The 18,088-nt window shown below is 53.8% G+C and overlaps 9 protein-coding genes across 9 annotated transcripts; 5 read left to right on the forward strand and 4 right to left on the reverse strand.

Annotated features, from left to right (window-relative positions):
* Window positions 1-1,813: 1,813 nt before the first annotated feature.
* Window positions 1,814-3,248, reverse strand: APC5 (APC5, anaphase promoting complex protein subunit 5; the record flags this gene model as incomplete). The annotated part of the gene is made up of 2 exons (XM_003847699.1): window positions 1,814-2,217; window positions 2,276-3,248. The coding sequence occupies 2 exons, from the start codon at window positions 3,246-3,248 to the stop codon at window positions 1,814-1,816; spliced, it is 1,377 nt and encodes a 458-aa protein (XP_003847747.1).
* A 307-nt stretch (window positions 3,249-3,555) lies between these two features.
* APN2 (APN2 DNA lyase apurinic/apyrimidinic) lies at window positions 3,556-5,431 on the forward strand (the record flags this gene model as incomplete). Its single annotated transcript, XM_003847549.1, has 2 exons — window positions 3,556-3,572; window positions 3,622-5,431. The coding sequence occupies 2 exons, from the start codon at window positions 3,556-3,558 to the stop codon at window positions 5,429-5,431; spliced, it is 1,827 nt and encodes a 608-aa protein (XP_003847597.1).
* Window positions 5,432-7,456: 2,025 nt separating this feature from the next.
* On the reverse strand, window positions 7,457-8,683 carry MYCGRDRAFT_97402 (uncharacterized protein; the record flags this gene model as incomplete). Its single annotated transcript, XM_003847698.1, has 4 exons — window positions 7,457-7,657; window positions 7,715-7,849; window positions 7,899-8,521; window positions 8,578-8,683. 4 exons carry the CDS (start codon window positions 8,681-8,683, stop codon window positions 7,457-7,459), a joined length of 1,065 nt encoding a protein of 354 aa, XP_003847746.1.
* A 190-nt stretch (window positions 8,684-8,873) lies between these two features.
* MAT1-1 (MAT1-1 mating type-1 protein) lies at window positions 8,874-9,868 on the forward strand (the record flags this gene model as incomplete). The annotated part of the gene is made up of 3 exons (XM_003847550.1): window positions 8,874-9,192; window positions 9,248-9,341; window positions 9,391-9,868. The coding sequence occupies 3 exons, from the start codon at window positions 8,874-8,876 to the stop codon at window positions 9,866-9,868; spliced, it is 891 nt and encodes a 296-aa protein (XP_003847598.1).
* A 729-nt stretch (window positions 9,869-10,597) lies between these two features.
* On the forward strand, window positions 10,598-11,498 carry MYCGRDRAFT_97404 (uncharacterized protein; the record flags this gene model as incomplete). Its single annotated transcript, XM_003847551.1, has 3 exons — window positions 10,598-11,040; window positions 11,094-11,284; window positions 11,338-11,498. 3 exons carry the CDS (start codon window positions 10,598-10,600, stop codon window positions 11,496-11,498), a joined length of 795 nt encoding a protein of 264 aa, XP_003847599.1.
* A 1,324-nt stretch (window positions 11,499-12,822) lies between these two features.
* On the forward strand, window positions 12,823-13,655 carry MYCGRDRAFT_77840 (uncharacterized protein; the record flags this gene model as incomplete). Its single annotated transcript, XM_003847552.1, has 2 exons — window positions 12,823-13,180; window positions 13,240-13,655. The coding sequence occupies 2 exons, from the start codon at window positions 12,823-12,825 to the stop codon at window positions 13,653-13,655; spliced, it is 774 nt and encodes a 257-aa protein (XP_003847600.1).
* Window positions 13,656-14,435: 780 nt separating this feature from the next.
* Window positions 14,436-15,260, reverse strand: MYCGRDRAFT_101874 (uncharacterized protein; the record flags this gene model as incomplete). The annotated part of the gene is made up of 1 exon (XM_003847697.1): window positions 14,436-15,260. One exon carries the CDS (start codon window positions 15,219-15,221, stop codon window positions 14,436-14,438), a length of 786 nt encoding a protein of 261 aa, XP_003847745.1.
* A 515-nt stretch (window positions 15,261-15,775) lies between these two features.
* On the reverse strand, window positions 15,776-16,488 carry MYCGRDRAFT_77845 (mitochondrial 37S ribosomal protein MRP2; the record flags this gene model as incomplete). Its single annotated transcript, XM_003847696.1, has 2 exons — window positions 15,776-16,140; window positions 16,210-16,488. 2 exons carry the CDS (start codon window positions 16,486-16,488, stop codon window positions 16,078-16,080), a joined length of 342 nt encoding a protein of 113 aa, XP_003847744.1.
* Window positions 16,489-16,759: 271 nt separating this feature from the next.
* Window positions 16,760-18,070, forward strand: MYCGRDRAFT_51173 (uncharacterized protein; the record flags this gene model as incomplete). The annotated part of the gene is made up of 2 exons (XM_003847553.1): window positions 16,760-17,431; window positions 17,651-18,070. The coding sequence occupies 2 exons, from the start codon at window positions 16,760-16,762 to the stop codon at window positions 18,068-18,070; spliced, it is 1,092 nt and encodes a 363-aa protein (XP_003847601.1).
* Between the last annotated feature and the right edge of the window lie 18 nt (window positions 18,071-18,088).

Below are 18,088 nucleotides of genomic sequence, written 5' to 3' on the forward strand. Positions count from 1 at the left end.
GCTCACACGGCGGAACATAACCCGCCCCACCACCGCTGCCCGCATCTTCTCCGCCGCCCGAACGAACATATCCGGCGACAACGGAGCCAGCTCCACTCCCACCTATCTTCTCCACACATCCTTCGCCTTGGACCCACCGCAATCAGAAGACCCCTACACACATCTGACATCAACTTCATTCAAGTTCGCCAAACCCACGACCATGACGACAATTGTGACGCTCAACAGCATACCTTCAATATCTGCCACTCAATGCTGTAGCAAGACCCTGTGAGCTCGGTCTTTCGCAGGATCTATTCCCAACTTCCGCGACGTGCTCCAAGTAGCAAGAATCCCTGCGTCAAATCTCGCAAGGGCGATAACAACCAGTGTGATCCTGGGAGCGCTCGCGTGGTTTGTGAGAGCCGCAAAAAGCGTGTCGTCATTGCTTTGGGACTTTTAATGTGCGTCGAGGCATGGTGGTCGGGAAGTTCAAAGTTGACAACCCTCTAACTTCGTGCTCGTCGTCAATCGTCAATCATCAGATGTGATCACCGACTCCCAACAGTACTCTCCTCGAGGCTCAACTGCGTGTATATCCCATCTGCCAGTTGCATCGAAGCCTCATCGCCCTCCCATGCGAAGACCCTCGACTTCATGAGGAGGCAGTCCAGTTGTCCTTGGTGTTCCTCTACTTTCTGGAAAGCTGCGTCGAAATCACATGTTAGCCATCCGACTCCTGACTCAAAATGATTTCATGAACTTACCAGCTCTACCCTTCTCGAAGTATCCACCCGCAATCCTCATTTGCGACTTTTGCTCTTTGCTCCCAGCTTCACACCCAAACCCAGCGAAACCCACGTGCGCCTCGCCGAGGATGGCGAATAGTCTGCCGGTTTGGTAGAGGTCGTGCGACTCGAGTGCCTAGATTGCGTCCAAGTAATAAGCAAACTGCATTTCTGCGGTAGAGAGTAAAGACAGGACTCACATGCGGCAATCCCGAAGTCAACAAGTCCCTCGCCGCCGCAAACTCCGTCAAATCAACGAGGATCTTTCCGAGCACGACGATCGCCTCCAGCAGGAGTCCAAGCAGGAAATGTCGCTCAGCAGTACATGCCGCTCGAAGTGCAATTGTGAAGGCGCGTGGAGATTGATTCCCGAGGGCGAATATCCGGGCTTTGAGGAGGTGAAGGTGAAGACGTTGGGCGAAGTCTGGACGTAGAGACATTGTTAGCATTGTGCGCGGTGGACGTCGTTATGTATAGTTGTGCAGGAGAGCATACCTGATCCGCGACGCTTCACCTCGGACAGGCGCTGCGTGACTTTATGCAAAGCCTGTTCGAGCCGCTTTTGTCGAAGCAGTAATTCGATCTCCAGAATATGGATCTCAAAGACGACTTCGGGATCACTGGTGGAGCGAAGAGGCCGAATCTGGGCGAGATGATATTCTGCTGCGGAGATGTTGCCGCTGAGAGAGAATGTCAGTCACTGCTGGCGAAAGAAAGCTCCTCGACCTACCGATGGAGTTCTCGCCGCAGCTGCACAAGCGTCGCGAATATTTGGACTCGCTGCTCCAGTTTGAGAACGCCTTGCACGTCTGATGTGATGTTCTCCAAGATGCTCGTCGCTTTGCTGTATGATCCTGAGAACGCCAGTGTCTGCGCAAGACGACAAGATGCTCGCACGCGATCAGCGAGCGGCGCATGCGTCTTGTGAATGGCGTCGATGCTTTCGTAGTCTCGGCTTGCGACATGTATCTGTCCTGTTGCGAGACGTCATCAGCATGGAGAAATTTGTACTGCACCATCGATCGAGATGTGACATACCTAGTCGATCAAACCCTGCGCCGTGGAAAAGTGATGCTGCGGAGGCGGATGAAAGTAAGTTGTGCTGTGTGTTGAGGTACATCGCCTGGATGATGTGTTCGTGCGCACGGCTTGCGTTGCCTCCCTGCGAGACTGTCAGCACAGCTAGGTCTGAGCCCATCAGCCGAACAACATACACTGAACATCTCGAATCGAGCTTCTTCCAGCAAAGTGCCGCTCAGCAACAGCCAATGCTTGCCCTCTCGAGCCTTGGTCTTGAGAAAAGTGATCTCATCCTGCTCGCCACCACCACTACCCACAACTCCGGAGATGCTTCCATACGAGGAGTGGTCTTGGTCCGGGTGGGCATGTCGCAGGTGTAGAAGCCAGGACAGTGCATAGTTCAAGCATGCAGAGTCTTGATTCTCCCGTGCTGTGAATGTCAGCGAACGGCTCGCACAATATTGGAGGTCTCGATGTCGGAGACTCACCCGTTGCAATACACTCATTCATCGCATCCACGCTTTCATCCCAACATTCAAAGTCCGCATGCAGCACGCTGAGATGGAGCAGTGCATACTGGTAAAACACCTTCATATTGTCTCCACCTGACCCAGAGGTGAGAGAGTAATCAAAATACCGATGCAGACTCTCCAGAGCCATGTTGTACTGCCCAGCCCTCCAGTGCTCGAAGTAAGCCATGAAGAAGTGCAGTGATTGAGTGCCCGAATCAGCCTGGTGGCCAATCCACGTCTCCAATCGTGACTTGACATCGTCGGGAACTCGTGCTCCTAGCTTCTGCAGCTGCGTGATCGTGAATCCCAGAAGCATGTCCGTGTCAAAAGCACTGGCGTCCGAGGCAGATTCCGAAACCCTGAGTGTGGAGATTCGTGAAAGCGCAAGCATATCCACAGAGCTCTCTTTCTCCAGATACTCAGCACATTGCTCGGGATTCCTCGCTCCCCACTCATCGAACGTAGGAGCACGAGACGCCGCAAAGGCCTTCCACAGATTCTGTGAGTCTGCGAATTGCAATCTTGTGAATTCGACATGACTTCGTCGAAGGAATTGTCCGAGGGGAGAAGAAGGCGTGACCGGTCTGCATCCAGTCTCTTCATCTATCAACCCTCGAGTCTCCGTCGTTCGCCTCAACTGGCTGATCAACGTGTGTAAAGAATCCAGGCCTTCCAATGACCACAAAGCTTGCAGCAATACATCGTACATGCTTCGACCTGGAACTCTCGAACTCCATTGCTGCAGGCTCTCGGCTATGCTATGGATCTCAGAAGAGCAGAGAGAATTGCGATCATCGACTGTGCCAACATCGTACTCCGACGCCAGAGCAGTGCGGCAGGCGATGAAGTAGATCACATCTCGGCTGGATGTCGTTGACACTTGATCGGATTGGTAGAGGTAGATGATGACCAGGAGTGTTATGCGGGCCGGAGTGAGAAATCGCGGCATGGCGTGTCGTTGAGGAACTTCATGTCATGTTCATTGACGATTGAACTGCCATATGCTTCCAGATGTCTTTGAGAGTGAAGGCGACGCGAGCAGTTCGCGTTGCGGACTCAGCTCCGGCATCAATTGCCCTTGAAATGCACCAAATCTTTAGTGGCGGAAGCTATACTCGACGTCACTTTGTTGAAGACACACTTGCCATGTAAACATTGAAGTCGCCTGCTTGCCTTCTGCATTTCTCTCACTTCTCACCGAGAATGCTCACGCGCGAGAGTCAAGCCTACGGACGCGCACGACCGCGGTGGCCAAGATGAGACTCACAACTTGGTATGCACATCTGAGATCCTCCCAGTACCTCATGCTAACTCTCTCCCAGGAATGTCAATGGCATTCGGAACCCCTTCTCATACCCGCCATGGAACAATACAAGGAGCTTCAAGTCCATGTTCGACATCCTCGAAAGCGACATCGTTGTAATGCAAGAGCTGAAGATACAGAAGAAGGATCTACGCGATGACATGGTACTCGTGGACGGGTGGGATTGCTACTTCAGTCTGCCAAAGTACAAGAAGGGATACTCTGGTGTTGGCATCTACACTCGCAATGCAACGTGCGCGCCGATCAGAGCGGAAGAAGGGCTGCTGGGAGTGTTGCAGTCTCCATCGGGCACGCCATATCGAGATCTACCAGAGAGCGAGAGCATTGGCGGCTACCCGAGTGCGTTCCAAGTGGCGGAGCTCGGAGTGGACCCTGCTGCCTTGGATGCGGAAGGACGATGTGTGATTGTCGAGTTCCCGGCATTCGTGCTCTTCGGAGTATATGTTCCTGCCAACACCAGCGGCCTGCAAGATGCCTTTCGATCTGGCTTCTTTCTTGCACTGGACTGTCGAATCAGGAATCTCATGAGACAAGGCAAGAGGGTTGTACTGGTGGGAGATCTCAACGTGACCAGGCATGAGATCGATTCGGCAGGCCATTTGGAGGACATCAGGAAGAGGAATGCCACCCACGAGGACATTGTGTCTGGGCCTAACAGGCGGATATTTAATCAGCTGCTGACGGATGGAGAGGTCATTGGCGAGAGGGATGAAGGCAGAGACGCTGGCGTGTTGTGGGACACGACTCGCGGCTTTCACCCAACGAGGAGAGGCATGTACACGCACTGGGACACGAAGAAGAACGCTCGGCCCGGCAATTCTGGGAGTCGCATTGACTTCGTCCTCGTCGCCGATGTGATGCAGAGCTGGGTCAAGGATGCCAACATCCAAGAAGGTCTTCTGGGCTCGGATCACTGTCCGGTGTACGCAGACTTTCACGATGTCGTCGATGATCATGGTAGGAATGTCTCCTTGCTGGAGATCATGAACCCGCCAGGGGTGTTTGAAAATGGCCAAAGAAAGGTCGAGTGGACTCTTCAGTCGACACCAGCCTTTTCTGCGAAACGCATGCCAGAGTTCGACAAGAGGAGAAGTATCAAGTCGATGTTCGCAGCACCACCTGTGAAGAAGTTCGCTTCATCTCAATTGGAGAGGACGCCGTCCGGGATTGATCCTGCTGCGCAAGCAAATGCCCCTTCCGCCGATATCTCACCGCACGAAGACAAAGCTGCAGCCTCACAGTCCGACGAGGCAAGACCTCCCACTAAGCGCAAAGCTTCGATACCGTCCAAGGACCCCCTTCCCAGCAAGAAACAGAAGGACACGAAAGCTGCTCCATCGAAAGGTCAAAAGAGTCTGAAGGGGTTCTTCTCTTCGAAAGCATCACCAGTCAAGCCTGATCTCCAGTCCCAGGAGTCATCACAGAAAACTTCGATTACATCGCCGCCGGCCGAAGTCGCCCTTCCCCCGCCTCAGTCTCCCTCTACCACCTTTCCGTCGCAAGAGCCACCATCTCCAACCGCGAGCGCAAGTCCCACTGCCGATCAGGTCGCCACACAAATCGCCTCCGCCGAACGCAGCCAGCGCTCCTGGGGTGCCCTCTTCACGAAGCCTCCCGCGCCACTGTGCGAGGGTCACGAAGAGCCTTGTAAGACATTGCAAACAAAGAAGAAGGGCTCGAATCAAGGGAGAAGCTTTTGGATGTGCGCCAGGCCGCTGGGACCGAGCGGGGAGAAAGAGAAGGGAACAGAGTGGAGGTGTGGCACTTTCATCTGGGCTTCCGACTTGAAGGGCGGCGGCGGTGGGTGAGTGATGGAGAATCGACAACTCTGGGAGAAGTCAAAGAGTGAAAGAGTACCGTCATGTCGTGCGTCAGTTAGCGATCATATACCCAACGACAGCATGTTTTACGAGGCCCCTTTTCTGCACCTTCACATGTTCACCTCTTTCAGAGGCATCGGTCATAACCCACCCTCTACACAGCATTACTCTCTCTGATCTCGTCGTCCTCACTTCACCAACCCAGCTGTCACAATACCACGGAACTGACTTTGTCCTCCCAGACCACAGCCCAGGTGTAAATTCTCCACCCAGAGTCCGAAGAGTCGCGCAGGGCTCGACTCGCTCGTCAAGGAGTCCTAAGCTTGACTCCTGTCCTCCAAAGACACTTTATCGACGTCGCTGCACCCCACACTCGCTGTCTGGGTCAAGATACCGACCACCGGCCGAGATTCACTTCACGCCCGAATGCCAAGACTTTGGCTTTGGAATGGAACAGGTCGATGACGATCAACACCAAGAATATCATACAATCAAACCCGAGGAGCTTCGTCTCTTGGATGAGAAGAGTATTGCACCTCGATTTCGTGGAATTGCATGTCGCCGTCGTCCAATGCCAGCCTGGGAGGGTAAACGCCGTTTTGGCCTCAGTCAACTCACCTCGGACCCCATCCGCCTGGAATCTTTCCGGTGCTCCTGATCGGTTAGAAAGAGCTTGAACTTGGGTTCGGGCCATCCTCTTGGACTTGAGTCCTCGAGTGTCGGATGTCAGTGGCAAAAGGACAAAATGTCAATTCGGACTTATCGACCTCTCCGGCGGCGATGACATGATGACGGCAAGTTGATTATCCAATCTCTCTCAAACAGTCCGAATCAGCAATCCTGGGCGCTGAAAGGAGTCTTTGCGGCCAAAGCACGCCTAGCATCCCGGATTCCAAAATTTGGCTCCAGCCCTCGAAGGCTGCAAAACATCAACGCCAGGCAATTTCCACTTTCTGGTACATCTCTATCCAGCCTTGGATATTATAAGAAGGAGCTCGTGCTATTTTTGGGAGCTTATACCGTTGGCGTGGGTGACAATGTCGTTGGATGGCTTTGGGGGCTGACGGGCTTTTCAAAACAAGCGGCGATTACTCGTCACACACCGCAGGCACCCCTCTTATTTTATTCGTAAATCATTTAGCATACTGTAAAGTATATTACAGTGTGCCTCACTGGACCGAGGAAGTTCCAATGGTGTTGCTGCCGCCATGGGCGGAAACCGGGCGTTTGGGCGGAATGCTCGCACGACGGCGGTATTGGTGTTTCCACGTATACGGATACCGGAGATCGTTTCTTACGCTCTACTCTCTCCTTGGACACTTTATTGACACGACCTGGTGTCGTCGTCGCCGCAATGCACCTCCTGGTGTGATTTCACTTTTGCCCTCCCACCATGCTACGGACTCCATACCGACAACTGGGCATCGATGCTACGCACACAGATACTTTCAAGTACACTCTACAATCTCCATTCATTGTCTCGCCGTAATCACATCAGAAATCATATTCGGGATGCCTCCTTCCAAACCTCCCACCGCAGCCCCCAACAGCTTCACAACCACCTGCTCAAATTCCTCCAAACCACATCGCGCTCCATCCCACACATCAAGGTAGTCCTCTCATCTACTTGTATGGACTCTCTGTCGGCGCTACCGTCGCAAGACCACCACCTCCAAAGCCGTCGAATTCACTCACTTCCCGACGCCAAGCCTGCAAACTCAAATTCAGACTTTGCGGGCTGTGATTGGCCCAACCTCCTTTTTCACCTGCAGACGTCAGTGGGCGTACAAGGACGCTGGAAGCTTCTTGCCTGCGCCACAGGTTGACGGGGATGTGCTTGCGAGCGCGGTTTACTGTCTAGCAATTGCTAGAGCGGTTGAGATCTGACAAGGCGTGTGATTCCAAAATCCAGTTCATAACGTGGTCAGGTATTGGTCGTCATGCGATCGAGCCGCAACACTTGAGTCTGAATCTATGCTAGCCCACATATTGCGGGACTGCGCTGCTCCCTTTTCAGAACGAGAACGCTTCTGCATCGTTCAGCAGCCTTGCATCGTATTCCACGTCCTCGATGATGTCTTCAACGCGCGCGCAGTTTGACACAATAGACATCCACCTTGCTCTCAAGTAGACCACATCATCCGTCAGCGCAGCCATGAATCTGCCCATCTCAGCAACTTGCTCCTGCTTCCCAAAAGCGTACACATTTCGACACTGAAGATTCATTAGCACTTGTAGCAAATGGTCCTGACTCCTGTGTCTGGAACTTACCCTCTCAATTCCTGGAGCGATTGAAGGCACTGCAACCACGGCGCGTTTTCCGTCGGGTCGAATCTTCGTCATTGAGATGACAGAGTGCATATCGGGTGGCATTTGGCGGGTCAAGTGCGGCTGCATACCTGCGGTCTGAAGTCCGTTAGCTCTGTCAACATGGAGAGGAATCATATACACATACCACGAGGAGTGTACCGACAACAACCTCCAACTTGCCCCTCCAATGCTCGATGATCGCAACACCGTTGGGTGCAATGATCTGGGCGCAGAACATCCGCAGTCCTGGACACACTGTAAGAAATGGTGCCTCCTTTCTGAGCGGACCCGGCCTGCTCCATGAAAGCCATGGCGGAGTTCGCTCGCCGTCGGCATGAACAGGGTGGGATGTCGTATCTTGCTGAAGCCGACGTGACAAGTCTTCGAAGAGTTGCCTGGTCTCCAAATCGTGCTCGATAAGTTGCTTGGAGGAAAGAACCGCCAACTTGATTCTTTGAAAGAACTCAAGTCGCGCCTGCAGATCCCGAAATAGCGTGCGGTTTGTCAGGGCGCGTCTGAGCTCCGGGAGGAGTTGCTGTAGAGACAGCAAAGCATCACAGAGAGCAAACTGTGGATTCTCGGCGATGTAGTCTCGAATCTGTTCGGCGTCCTTCTTTGGGTCCAAAATCATGTGTTGTCGAACCTCTTCCTTCTCCACGTGTTGATGTTGCGCAGCATGGTGAAGTATCAGCAAGTCAATGTTCTCGACCTTGGACGCAAGACTATGGAGATATTGCTGATCGCACATGCGCTGCTCATTGATCGAGCCTGCTTCATCTGCGTCTGTTAGTCGGAGCCTTAACTTCGTTTCAGACTCCGCTTACCTTGGGTCAATCCGCGATCACCAGCTACTGAAGGCCGAGTACGATGAGAGTGTGCAAGAATAGGAGGTGCGGGATAAAGGCGCGGAAAGTTATCGGCAAGCTCCATATTGTGATATTGCGATGTCCGCAATGAGGTGAAGTTCTCCCTGACATGCTTATGAGCCATCAACCACGCTAGCAGATTTTCATGTGCTCAAACTCTAATAGTGACAGGGGTCAGTCGCCCAGCCACAATTTCCGTGGCAACAAAGTGCTCTGAAACTTTTCAACTTGAGACATTCCTTTCTTCCATCCACATGCCGCATTTGCGCATCCCTTTGTTACCACACTTTCATCACACCCAAACAATCGGAGCCACTACCGTCGACATGGCTGCCGCCGTGTCAGCGCAAGAGATGGCTCTCTATCTCACTGGGTGTACTCAGGAGCAGCGTGATCAGTTCAACGAAATGCTGCAGCAGATCAACAGCCAGGCCTCCTCCCTCAATATGGGCACAACTCTCGTCCATTCTGGCGTGACCAAGAACACCAAGAGGAAGGGCAAGCTGACCAAGGCCGATCTGGCGTCCATCGGACCACCGAAGCGTCCGCTCAACTCGTGGATGGCATTTCGCAGTATGTGTCGCAGTCTGCTTTGAATGAGAAGTTATCACTGACGAGAAATGCGCAGACTTCTACATTCCTCTTATGCTGGGCGTTCCGCAGAAGTGTGTCTCCAAGACGATGACTATGTTGTGGTCCAACGATCTTTTCAAGGCAAAGTGGTACGTTCGACAGTCTTCCCTCCACGTGCGTCGCTGACTTGTCTTTCAGGGCTCTCCTGTCCAAGGCCTACAGTGTCGCTCGCGGCACTCGCGCCAAAATCGATGTTCCGCTTTCTGGCTTCTTCGCACTGTGCGCTCCACTTGTGGGCGTCATCCCACCACAGGACTACTTGGGCATGTTGGGATGGCAGATGACCGCACCGAGACCCGGCGAGACTGTAAGCTTCGTGATATTGAATTTTGTTGCATTCCAGACTGACCTCATCCCAGACGCCATGCCTCCTCCGCATCTTCACCCCAGATTTCGATCAGTTCTCCCAGCACATCAAGTACACCACACTCACCGTGGACGATCTCGTCAAGACCTGCTACGCCGCAGGTTACGTCGTCGCGGACGACGACTCCTCGCCAGGCATGAGCGCTCAAGGTTCTCTCACCATGGTGTCCAAGCCCGCCACCACCGCGGTCGCTGCCCCGAAGGCCTCCAAGCCAACTCCCGCCCCACTGGGCCGCAAGATGCTCGCTAAGGCCACTGCTGCTTTGGAGCAGACTGGCACTGCATACCCGTACAACGATCATTTCGATCCCACCACCCAGTTCGACGTCAGCTTCAACCCCGCTGCCGTTGACACCGCGGTCGAGGACGGTGGCCTCTGGAACGCATTCACCCCGACAGCACAGAGCGGAGAGAATGTGCTCGCTGACGATGTCATCTGGTCGGACTTCATCGACTCCGAGATGTGAAAGAGCGACAGACAGCTGCACCCAGGCTTTTGAGCAGTAAGAGAGGCGCACACAGACAGTACGACTCGGTCAGGAATGAAGATTGGAAAGAGACATGGTCGCCGCCTTCGCAAAGGCGGCTTGTTGACGCCTCCACGCGAGATGAACATCGCAGTTGGGAGAATCGAGCGTTTGCTCGACACATACTGCTCACTGCCTTCACAGAAGAGGCTTGCTTGCGCCTGTATCCGCGCAGAACATAGCAGTTGACGAGCACACACTCGACACAACTGATCGCCTGTCACTGAACAGGGAGCGACCGAGTTGTAGTAGCTTCGAGTACATACTGCGTTAAAATTTCACACTGAATCACGTCTCTTGTCAATTGAAGTCTTCGTTCTCATCGCTTGAGATGGTCCAGCTGGTATGCGCACCTTGTTTACGGCCCGCGCGGTTCGAAATTTGTTTGCGCCAATCTTCACCGCGTCCAAAGTCGAAAGACACTCTCGCACATCAACTTTCGCTCCCCAGTCATGGCGCCGCTCTTCCCACGAGTGACGGGTGATCATCATCCAGATGCTGAGTTGTATCAGATGAGGTACGCTCTCAACCAAGCCGCCAGTATCTGCGACGAGTTCTTCGCAAACGAACCCGTCCGCACAAAGGATGACCCCAGACTCCCCAGAGCGCAGCGCAGCGATGCTCTCCCTGACATCCCGCCGCGTCCGACTTCACTCACTGATCATCCTGCGAATGCACAACACCAGAAGATGAGGCAAGATCTGTACCGCGAAGAAGCCAGAATCGCCACCGCGATCCGCAATCACTTCAGCGAGAGGATCAACAATCCGAACACTCCAGAACCCACCGAAGGCCTCCTCGGCAATGATATGCAGAAGTCTATGCAGCAAGGACCAGAGTTGACAACGGAAGACTACGCGGTGATCAGTAAGGGTTTTCAAGACAGGCTGAAGCGGTAAGATCGACAGACCACCAACGTGGACAAAGCATTCGCTGACACATTCACAGCGACGTTGATCGCTTCGCGACTTCCAACGGACTCCTGGGCGCCGACTGGCGAGCCCACACTGGCGGCTTACACGAGGAGTGCGTCGAGATCATGGTGGATTTCTACTTGGAGTACGGTCCTCCCAACGTCGCCGAGACGCTCATGCTGGCGGAGCTTCTGCGCTACCCGACGAACGCGGTGACCTGGTTCTGTGAGTGCACGCGACATTAGCCCAGCAGAATATTTGTACTGACCAAATCGCAGTCGCCCGCATTGTACAAAATGCCGCCGACGCCCGCCGAGGCGAGAAGCTCGTCGCGAACAAGGTGTTCCAACTGAGACTGAAGGAGTACGGAATGCTCGAGGCAATGCAGACGTACACGCGCAATCAAGCTGCAGCACAGCACATCGCCGACATGGACTGAGCGCGAAGCCAGGTCTCAAATTGTGTGGAGTCAACATGCGGTACAACATTCTGACCGAACGAGAAGAGCTCACCTGCGCCGGAATAGATACTGCACTGCATTGCTCGGAGCGACCAGCAGGATAGTTATCTTGGAATCACTTGTCTGCATCCCACGCTCTCTTCTCCCCTTGCTTCGTCCAGACCAAGTCATTCACATTCCTTTCTCCTTCCGCGGCGCTTCCTTGCAGCTTTGTGCCACCCCCTTGCCAATTCAGCACCTCCTGCTCTGTGAATCCCGCTGCCCTCAATCGTTCCGCGCCGCCTGTACGCCATTTCGCACGATCACGCATCGCCTCAAGCGCCATGTCCCAGTCACCCCCTTCAACCTCCTTCCCGTCATCCTCCAATGCAACATCTTCTCGCGGATCATACGACGGGTCAAAGCGGGCGTTGATGTCTGCATTCTTGTAAGCTCCACGACCTCGCGGCGGGTTCTTGGGAGGCGGCTCTGGACCGAGAACGTCCGAGTCAGAGTCTTGGTCTGAGGGATGGCATGGTACGGGAGACCGCGCTTTGGGAGGGGAGAGACTTTTGGATCGAGGTTGCTTGTCGGAGGGATCTCTGGTAGTCTTGCTGCTACGATGGCGACGGGACCCAGAGCTACGACGAGGAGATCTTGATCTTGACCTGGAGGGAGAGCGATGCCGTCGTCGACCATCTTTCTTGCTGCTGTCTGCCTCGCGGTCTTTGCTTCGATGATGTCCATGACGGCTATATTTCCGGGGCCTTTTCTCTTCTCGATCTTGGTGGCTTCCTCCCAGTCGACCGTACCTTTCACCACGGTGTCTCGTGCTGTCCTCTCCTTGTCTGTCCTTCCCATCCCTCCCATCCCGCGTGCGATCCTCTCTTCGCAGCTTGCGTAGTCTAGCTCTCGCCTCCTGCTCTTCCTTGGCTTTCAGCGCGGCATTGTGACTGTCAACATCTCGAACAATGTTTCGGAGGAATCGAGTATTAGGTTTGGGCGCATCGCTTCTTGGTCTGCCTTGTGATCAGCGAAGGCATACATGTGATTGAGCGAGCGTACAGCGTACCTTTTGAACGACACGCCACGCTCGGCATCTCGCTTGAGCAGTTGAGCAACATACGCATCCGTTAATTCCTCACTGGTAGGCATTGCACAATTCGGGCGGTATGCGAGGTGAGGTGAAGTCGACTTACAGGAAGCCTGGGTTGTGATCGTCTTTCACAAGCGAACCTTGTCCCTTCCTTGAACCTTCCCCCGCATTGTTTACTTCCCTCCCTCTCACACGCGTCTCCTGCAACACCGACAGACGACATACGCCATGGATCCGAACGACGCCCTCGCGGCCCTCCGTGCACCGGACGCACAATCACTTTCGATCATCAGCCTCACTGCCTCCAAGTCCTCCCCTTCGACACTCCCTCCCGCCGCATTGGCAGCAGACCTCACGCACTACCGCGACTTATTCTCGAAACTACGCTTCTCATACCTGGAGCAAGTCACGAAGGAACGATTCTTGCGTACACTCACCGCGGATCCGCCCGAGTTTGCCGATGCTCAGGAAAATGCCGAGCTCGAAGAGCGGTTGGTGGGATTGAAAGCACGGTTGAAGGACAAGAAGGGCGAGGTTCGGGACATGATCGGAGAGTTGGAAGAGCAGGGACGAGTCCTGGCCGGACGTGAGTGACATGGGAAGAAATTTGCAGAGGCGGCATGCTGACAAGAGGGGACTGAACAGGGTACGAGCAACTACAACTGCAGACAGCACAACTGGAGACTCTCCCAGCCACGATCGCAGGATTACAAGATACCATCTCCCGGCTTGAGGCCAGCGCGGAACCGCGATCCTCAAATCCAGAGCAGAACCTCTCTCTGCCCGAAACGAATGCTCTCGTGCAACAGCGTGAGCAGGAACTTACCAGCCTGGACGTGGAGATTGAGAGACTACAAGCTGCACTGCCGGCGAAAAAGGCAGAGGTGCAGAGACTGAGGGACGAGCTGGCGCCGGTGCAGCTTAGGAAGATCAAGGCTGTGGAAGAGGCGGAGGAGGCGAAGCGGAGAAGAGCAGATGGTGGGCGAGCAGATGAGCTGGAAGATCAGGGCAGATGGCTAAGAGGTGTGGAAGGAGCACTGAAGGGAATGCTTGAGGTTTGAAGGCTTGTCGTTTGAAGGATCTTGGTCTTGGGATGGCGTTGGGCCTGGTCGGAGCTGCGTTGATACCCCGGAGAATTTTTGGAGTCATTGATCTGATTCTACCTCGATCGAGACTGTGCTTCTTGACTGTCAGCTCTGCGCGAGCATGAGGAGCAACCCCTCTGTCAAGAGTCTTCACAAAAGCATCGCTCTCACAGCTTTCGAGAGCAGAGCTCCAACGCCACAGCATCCGCTATTGCTCCGGAGCAGCATCTTCGAGCATTGCGCAGACTAGATCTGCAGAGGATCCGGCCACCTTCACTCTTGGTCTTCAGGGTGGAACCATCGGACCACGCGCCATCGCGATTTACCTGTTCGCTCACTTTGACCAAGCGAGTCGGGCGAGACCTTTTGGATCGGCTCAATTCCAGCGGAGCTGCTACCTCATGTCGCATCTGACAGGGAGCCAAGGACAGCCGCTTGGCTGGCAACGTCAGGATCCGTTGGTGAGAATGGCCAGGCGCGAGCACGGTAGCATCCTAGATACGGCTCCGAGGTTTCCATAGCCTTGCGTGTCATTTGCAGAGAGGTGGCCTAGCAGGTATTCCCGTGAAGATGCACGAAGTGAAAGAGTGCAACGTACAGCATGAAGATACGACTTGGGTCTGCTAAAACCTGCTTCAGATCCGACAGCTCACAAGCTTTAGATTCAGCACCGACATATGCCAATGACGTCCAGTCTATGCACATGGTCATTCACATCTTCTCAAGATCTCGTGGTGCAACATCCAGTCAACCCACTCATGGATCTCCAACCCAACCTCCATCAACCACATAACTACTCCCTGTCACTCCACTAGCGTCATCACTCGCCAGAAACAAAATCACCCTCGCCACTTCCTCTGGCACAAGAACCCTTTTAATCATCTGCGCCTCCATGGTCCAAGCCTCATACTCCTTCGTCAACACCTCCTTCTTCTGCCTCTCCGTAGCAATCGATCCAGGCATGATAGAATTCACCCTCACCCCATCCACCCCAAACTCCTTCGCATGCGTCCTCGTAAGTCCCAGCACTGCCGCTTTGCAAGTCGTGTACACCGGCAATCCCACTGCAGGAATCCTCCAAGTGATACTGCCCATATTAATGATACTGCCGCTTTTCTGCTTTCTCATCGCGGGAGCTAGGTACTGCGAGAGGAAGAACTGATGGCGAAGGTTTACGGCGATGTTGAAGTCCCAGATCTCCGGCGTGACTTCATCCGTCGCTGCTCGGGCGAGGCCTCCAGCTGAAGCGGCATTGTTGACCAGGACGTCGACGGCGCCGTGCTTGGCGAGGACTTCGTCGGCGATGGCTTTCAAGCGGCTGAGATCTGTGACGTCGCATTGGTGGAAATCTGGGATCGGATGGCCGAGACTGCGGATCTGTTCGATCAACGCTGTTGCAGACTCTGTTGAGATGTCGAGGATGATGGTTTGAGCGCCTTGAGCTGCAAAGGCGAGGATGGCGGCGGCTCCTATGCCTTCTGCTCCTCCGGTGACGAGAACTTTCTTCCCGCGGAGGGAAGGGTAGGTCGCGTATTCAGGCATGGTGTGAAGTGTTCACAGTACGTAACGATGCCGGCATGGGTATATGGCCGTGTCAAGTGAGTGTGGACTTGGTTTCTGTTCTTGCAATGCTTCTGTCCCATGCCCCCGGGAGGTGGAGATCATCAGGTCAGCTCTCACGTGGGGACATTTTACCTCATTTTGCCAGCCGGATAATACATTAGCACTGGTCACGAAAGGAGCGTACCAGCAGTGTTGTGCGCAGTAGTAGACAATGTGGATGTGACGATGCCTTTTGCTGGGGTCAAAACTCGAGGAAGTTCATATTGAGGTTGGAGATGATGTTCTCGAGTGAGAGGCCAAGGAAAGTTTGGCAGCATCGCTCGTGCTCGAACCGAATCAAACTCTCCCGCGATGCCGACTCTGTCATTATCGCGTGTACTAGTGACGAGTGCGTGTTGTGCAGACAGCGAGCAGCAATACAATGGCAGCAATACAATGGCAGCATCAGCATTGGAAGCCTCCAGGAGACGTGCTTTTCACCTGTGCTTCTGCATTGGATATGTCAACGGTGCATAGCTGATTCAATGCTGTGAGTGAAGTGTACTCCTAGCAGCTCCTGCCTGCCCGTCTCGTGACAATGTCATACAGTATGTCCGTGTTCGCAACCTCGTGGGAAGCACCAGGTGAACTTTATTGCCCAGTAGATGTTGCTGAAAGGCCCCACGGTGAGAACAGAACAGGACCGCTTCCTTCACCTCTCGGCCAGCACCGTAGCATCTTCTCGAACGAGCAAATTTCTCGGAGCTTGTTGCACGTTGTCCAGATCATACGCTGCCCTCGTCGCTGTACAATATCCTACAGATCGCGTCTCGTCCTGATGTCCAGATCACATCTCTTACCAGCTCGCCTTCTTCACTCCCGGTAATCTCCCTTCCAGCGCGTTCATTCGGAATTGGTACTGTGCACACCCGTCAGCTCCGATCTCTACCAAACCTCCAACCCTCCTTCATCCCTCTCATAGACTCACCCTAGACATCCTGAAGTCCGTCAAAATACCTCTGCCCTTCCCGCCCATCACGCATCTGTTCTTGATCTGTGTTGATCGCGTATAACAGTGCATCTGCGTGAGTTGTAATTGTGCTTGTGTCCTTGTGCGTTGTGGCAGAGATGTGTTGCGGATGATGTATCGGAGGGCCTGGCGTTCTGGTTCGTATTGCTCGAAGACCTTGCGTTTGGTATGATCGCGGATGATTTTGTTGTTGATGAAGCATGAGAGATCGAGACGTTTGGGGCGAAATTGGGCCATGGCGACGGTGTGGTGAGGTCTCTATCGTCGCAAAGTGTTGTCGCAAAGGCGGTCTCGGAGATGTGCTGCGGCGGAGGGAGGAAAGTCCATCGTGCTGAAGTGTACACGCAATTCAAGATTGACACCGAGGGCTGTGGAAATTGAACGTTGCACCCCTCCGAGCTTTCAACGCGTGAACAACACCAATCTCCACAACGCGATATCTCAACAACCATTGCACCTAAACACTTGCATTGTATCTCAAATTGAAGCCCTGATCTTCCTCTTCAAAATGCGCCTACGCTCACATGGTAGAGTGCCCTCAACACCTCGCAGACGCGATGGAGGTATTCGCAAGGAACACCCCACCCCGAAGCGTTCGCAAGCAATCATACTACATCAGATTGCAGTGCCTAGACACGAGATATTCGACCTTACAGACATCCCTAGACGCACACAGCAATATCAGAAGAGCAAGGGACTGTCAGAGCGAAGAATGAAGACCCGGAGGGGGGCTCAAAGGGCCATATCAACGAGGACATTGAGGAAGATTATAGCATGGGTTTCTGAGTCCTTTGAACACCGCACAGTGAAGTGGCAAGAGCTGAAGGATCACTTCCACCTTGGGTGCAATGAACGGACGCTGAGGAATACAATGCATGCCGCTGGATACCACAAATGCAAGGCCTGTCAAAAGAGCTATCTGAGGGCTGCTAATGTCGACAAGAGGAAGGCGTTCTGTGCCACACGACTGTTTCTCACACTGGACTATTGGAAGAGCGTTCGCTTCACAGACGAGGTGCACTTCTGTGTTGAGGCCAGACGCGCTGCAATGGTCATTCGCAACCACGAGGAGCGTGAGTGCGAGACCTGCATTCAATTCAACAAGCGCAACACGACGTCTGTATTCCACTGCTGGGCAATGGTCGGCTGGGACTTCAAGAGCGAGCTCGTTTTCTACAACGTGGACGACATTGACAGCGATCCAGCATGGGATAAAGAGGCTGTGGAGCAGATGGCTAACGCAGAGCTGAACGAGCCTGAACCGGTCGCAGTTCTCGAGACTGAGGCTGAGGAACAACGCCTTCTAAACGACAATAGTATAGCCACATGCAAGCACCATTGCAAGGACAAGCAGGCCTGCAAACACGAGTGTTGTAAAGGCCGGTCAAAGCGCTCGAAGAAGGGCGGCAATCTAACACAGCAGCAATACCTCTACCGCATCTTCAAGCCTCACATTGAGCCCGTATGGCGACAACACGTCGCAGATCAGCTTCCATTCATTCTCGAGGAAGATAACGACGGTTCTCATGGCACGCGGTCAACTGACAACGACGTGCACCGCTACAAGATGTCGTTGCAAGGCTTCCTTTGGTATGCGAATTCACCGCAATCCCCTGACCTCTCAGTGATTGAGAACGTGTGGCGAATCCTCAAGCAACGAGTCAAAAGCAGAGAGCCTACAACAAAGGATGAATTGAGGTGCTATATCATCGAAGAATGGGCCAATATAACACAGGATGAGATCAACAAACTGGTGTTAACGATGCCTCAAAGGATTCACGACTGCTTTTACAACGACGGCTTGCACACCAGCTTCTGAGTGCACCAACACCTTAGA

The sequence above is a fragment of the Zymoseptoria tritici genome, chromosome 13 (assembly GCF_000219625.1).
Source record: "Zymoseptoria tritici IPO323 chromosome 13, whole genome shotgun sequence".
Taxonomy (NCBI): Eukaryota; Fungi; Ascomycota; class Dothideomycetes; order Mycosphaerellales; family Mycosphaerellaceae; genus Zymoseptoria; species Zymoseptoria tritici.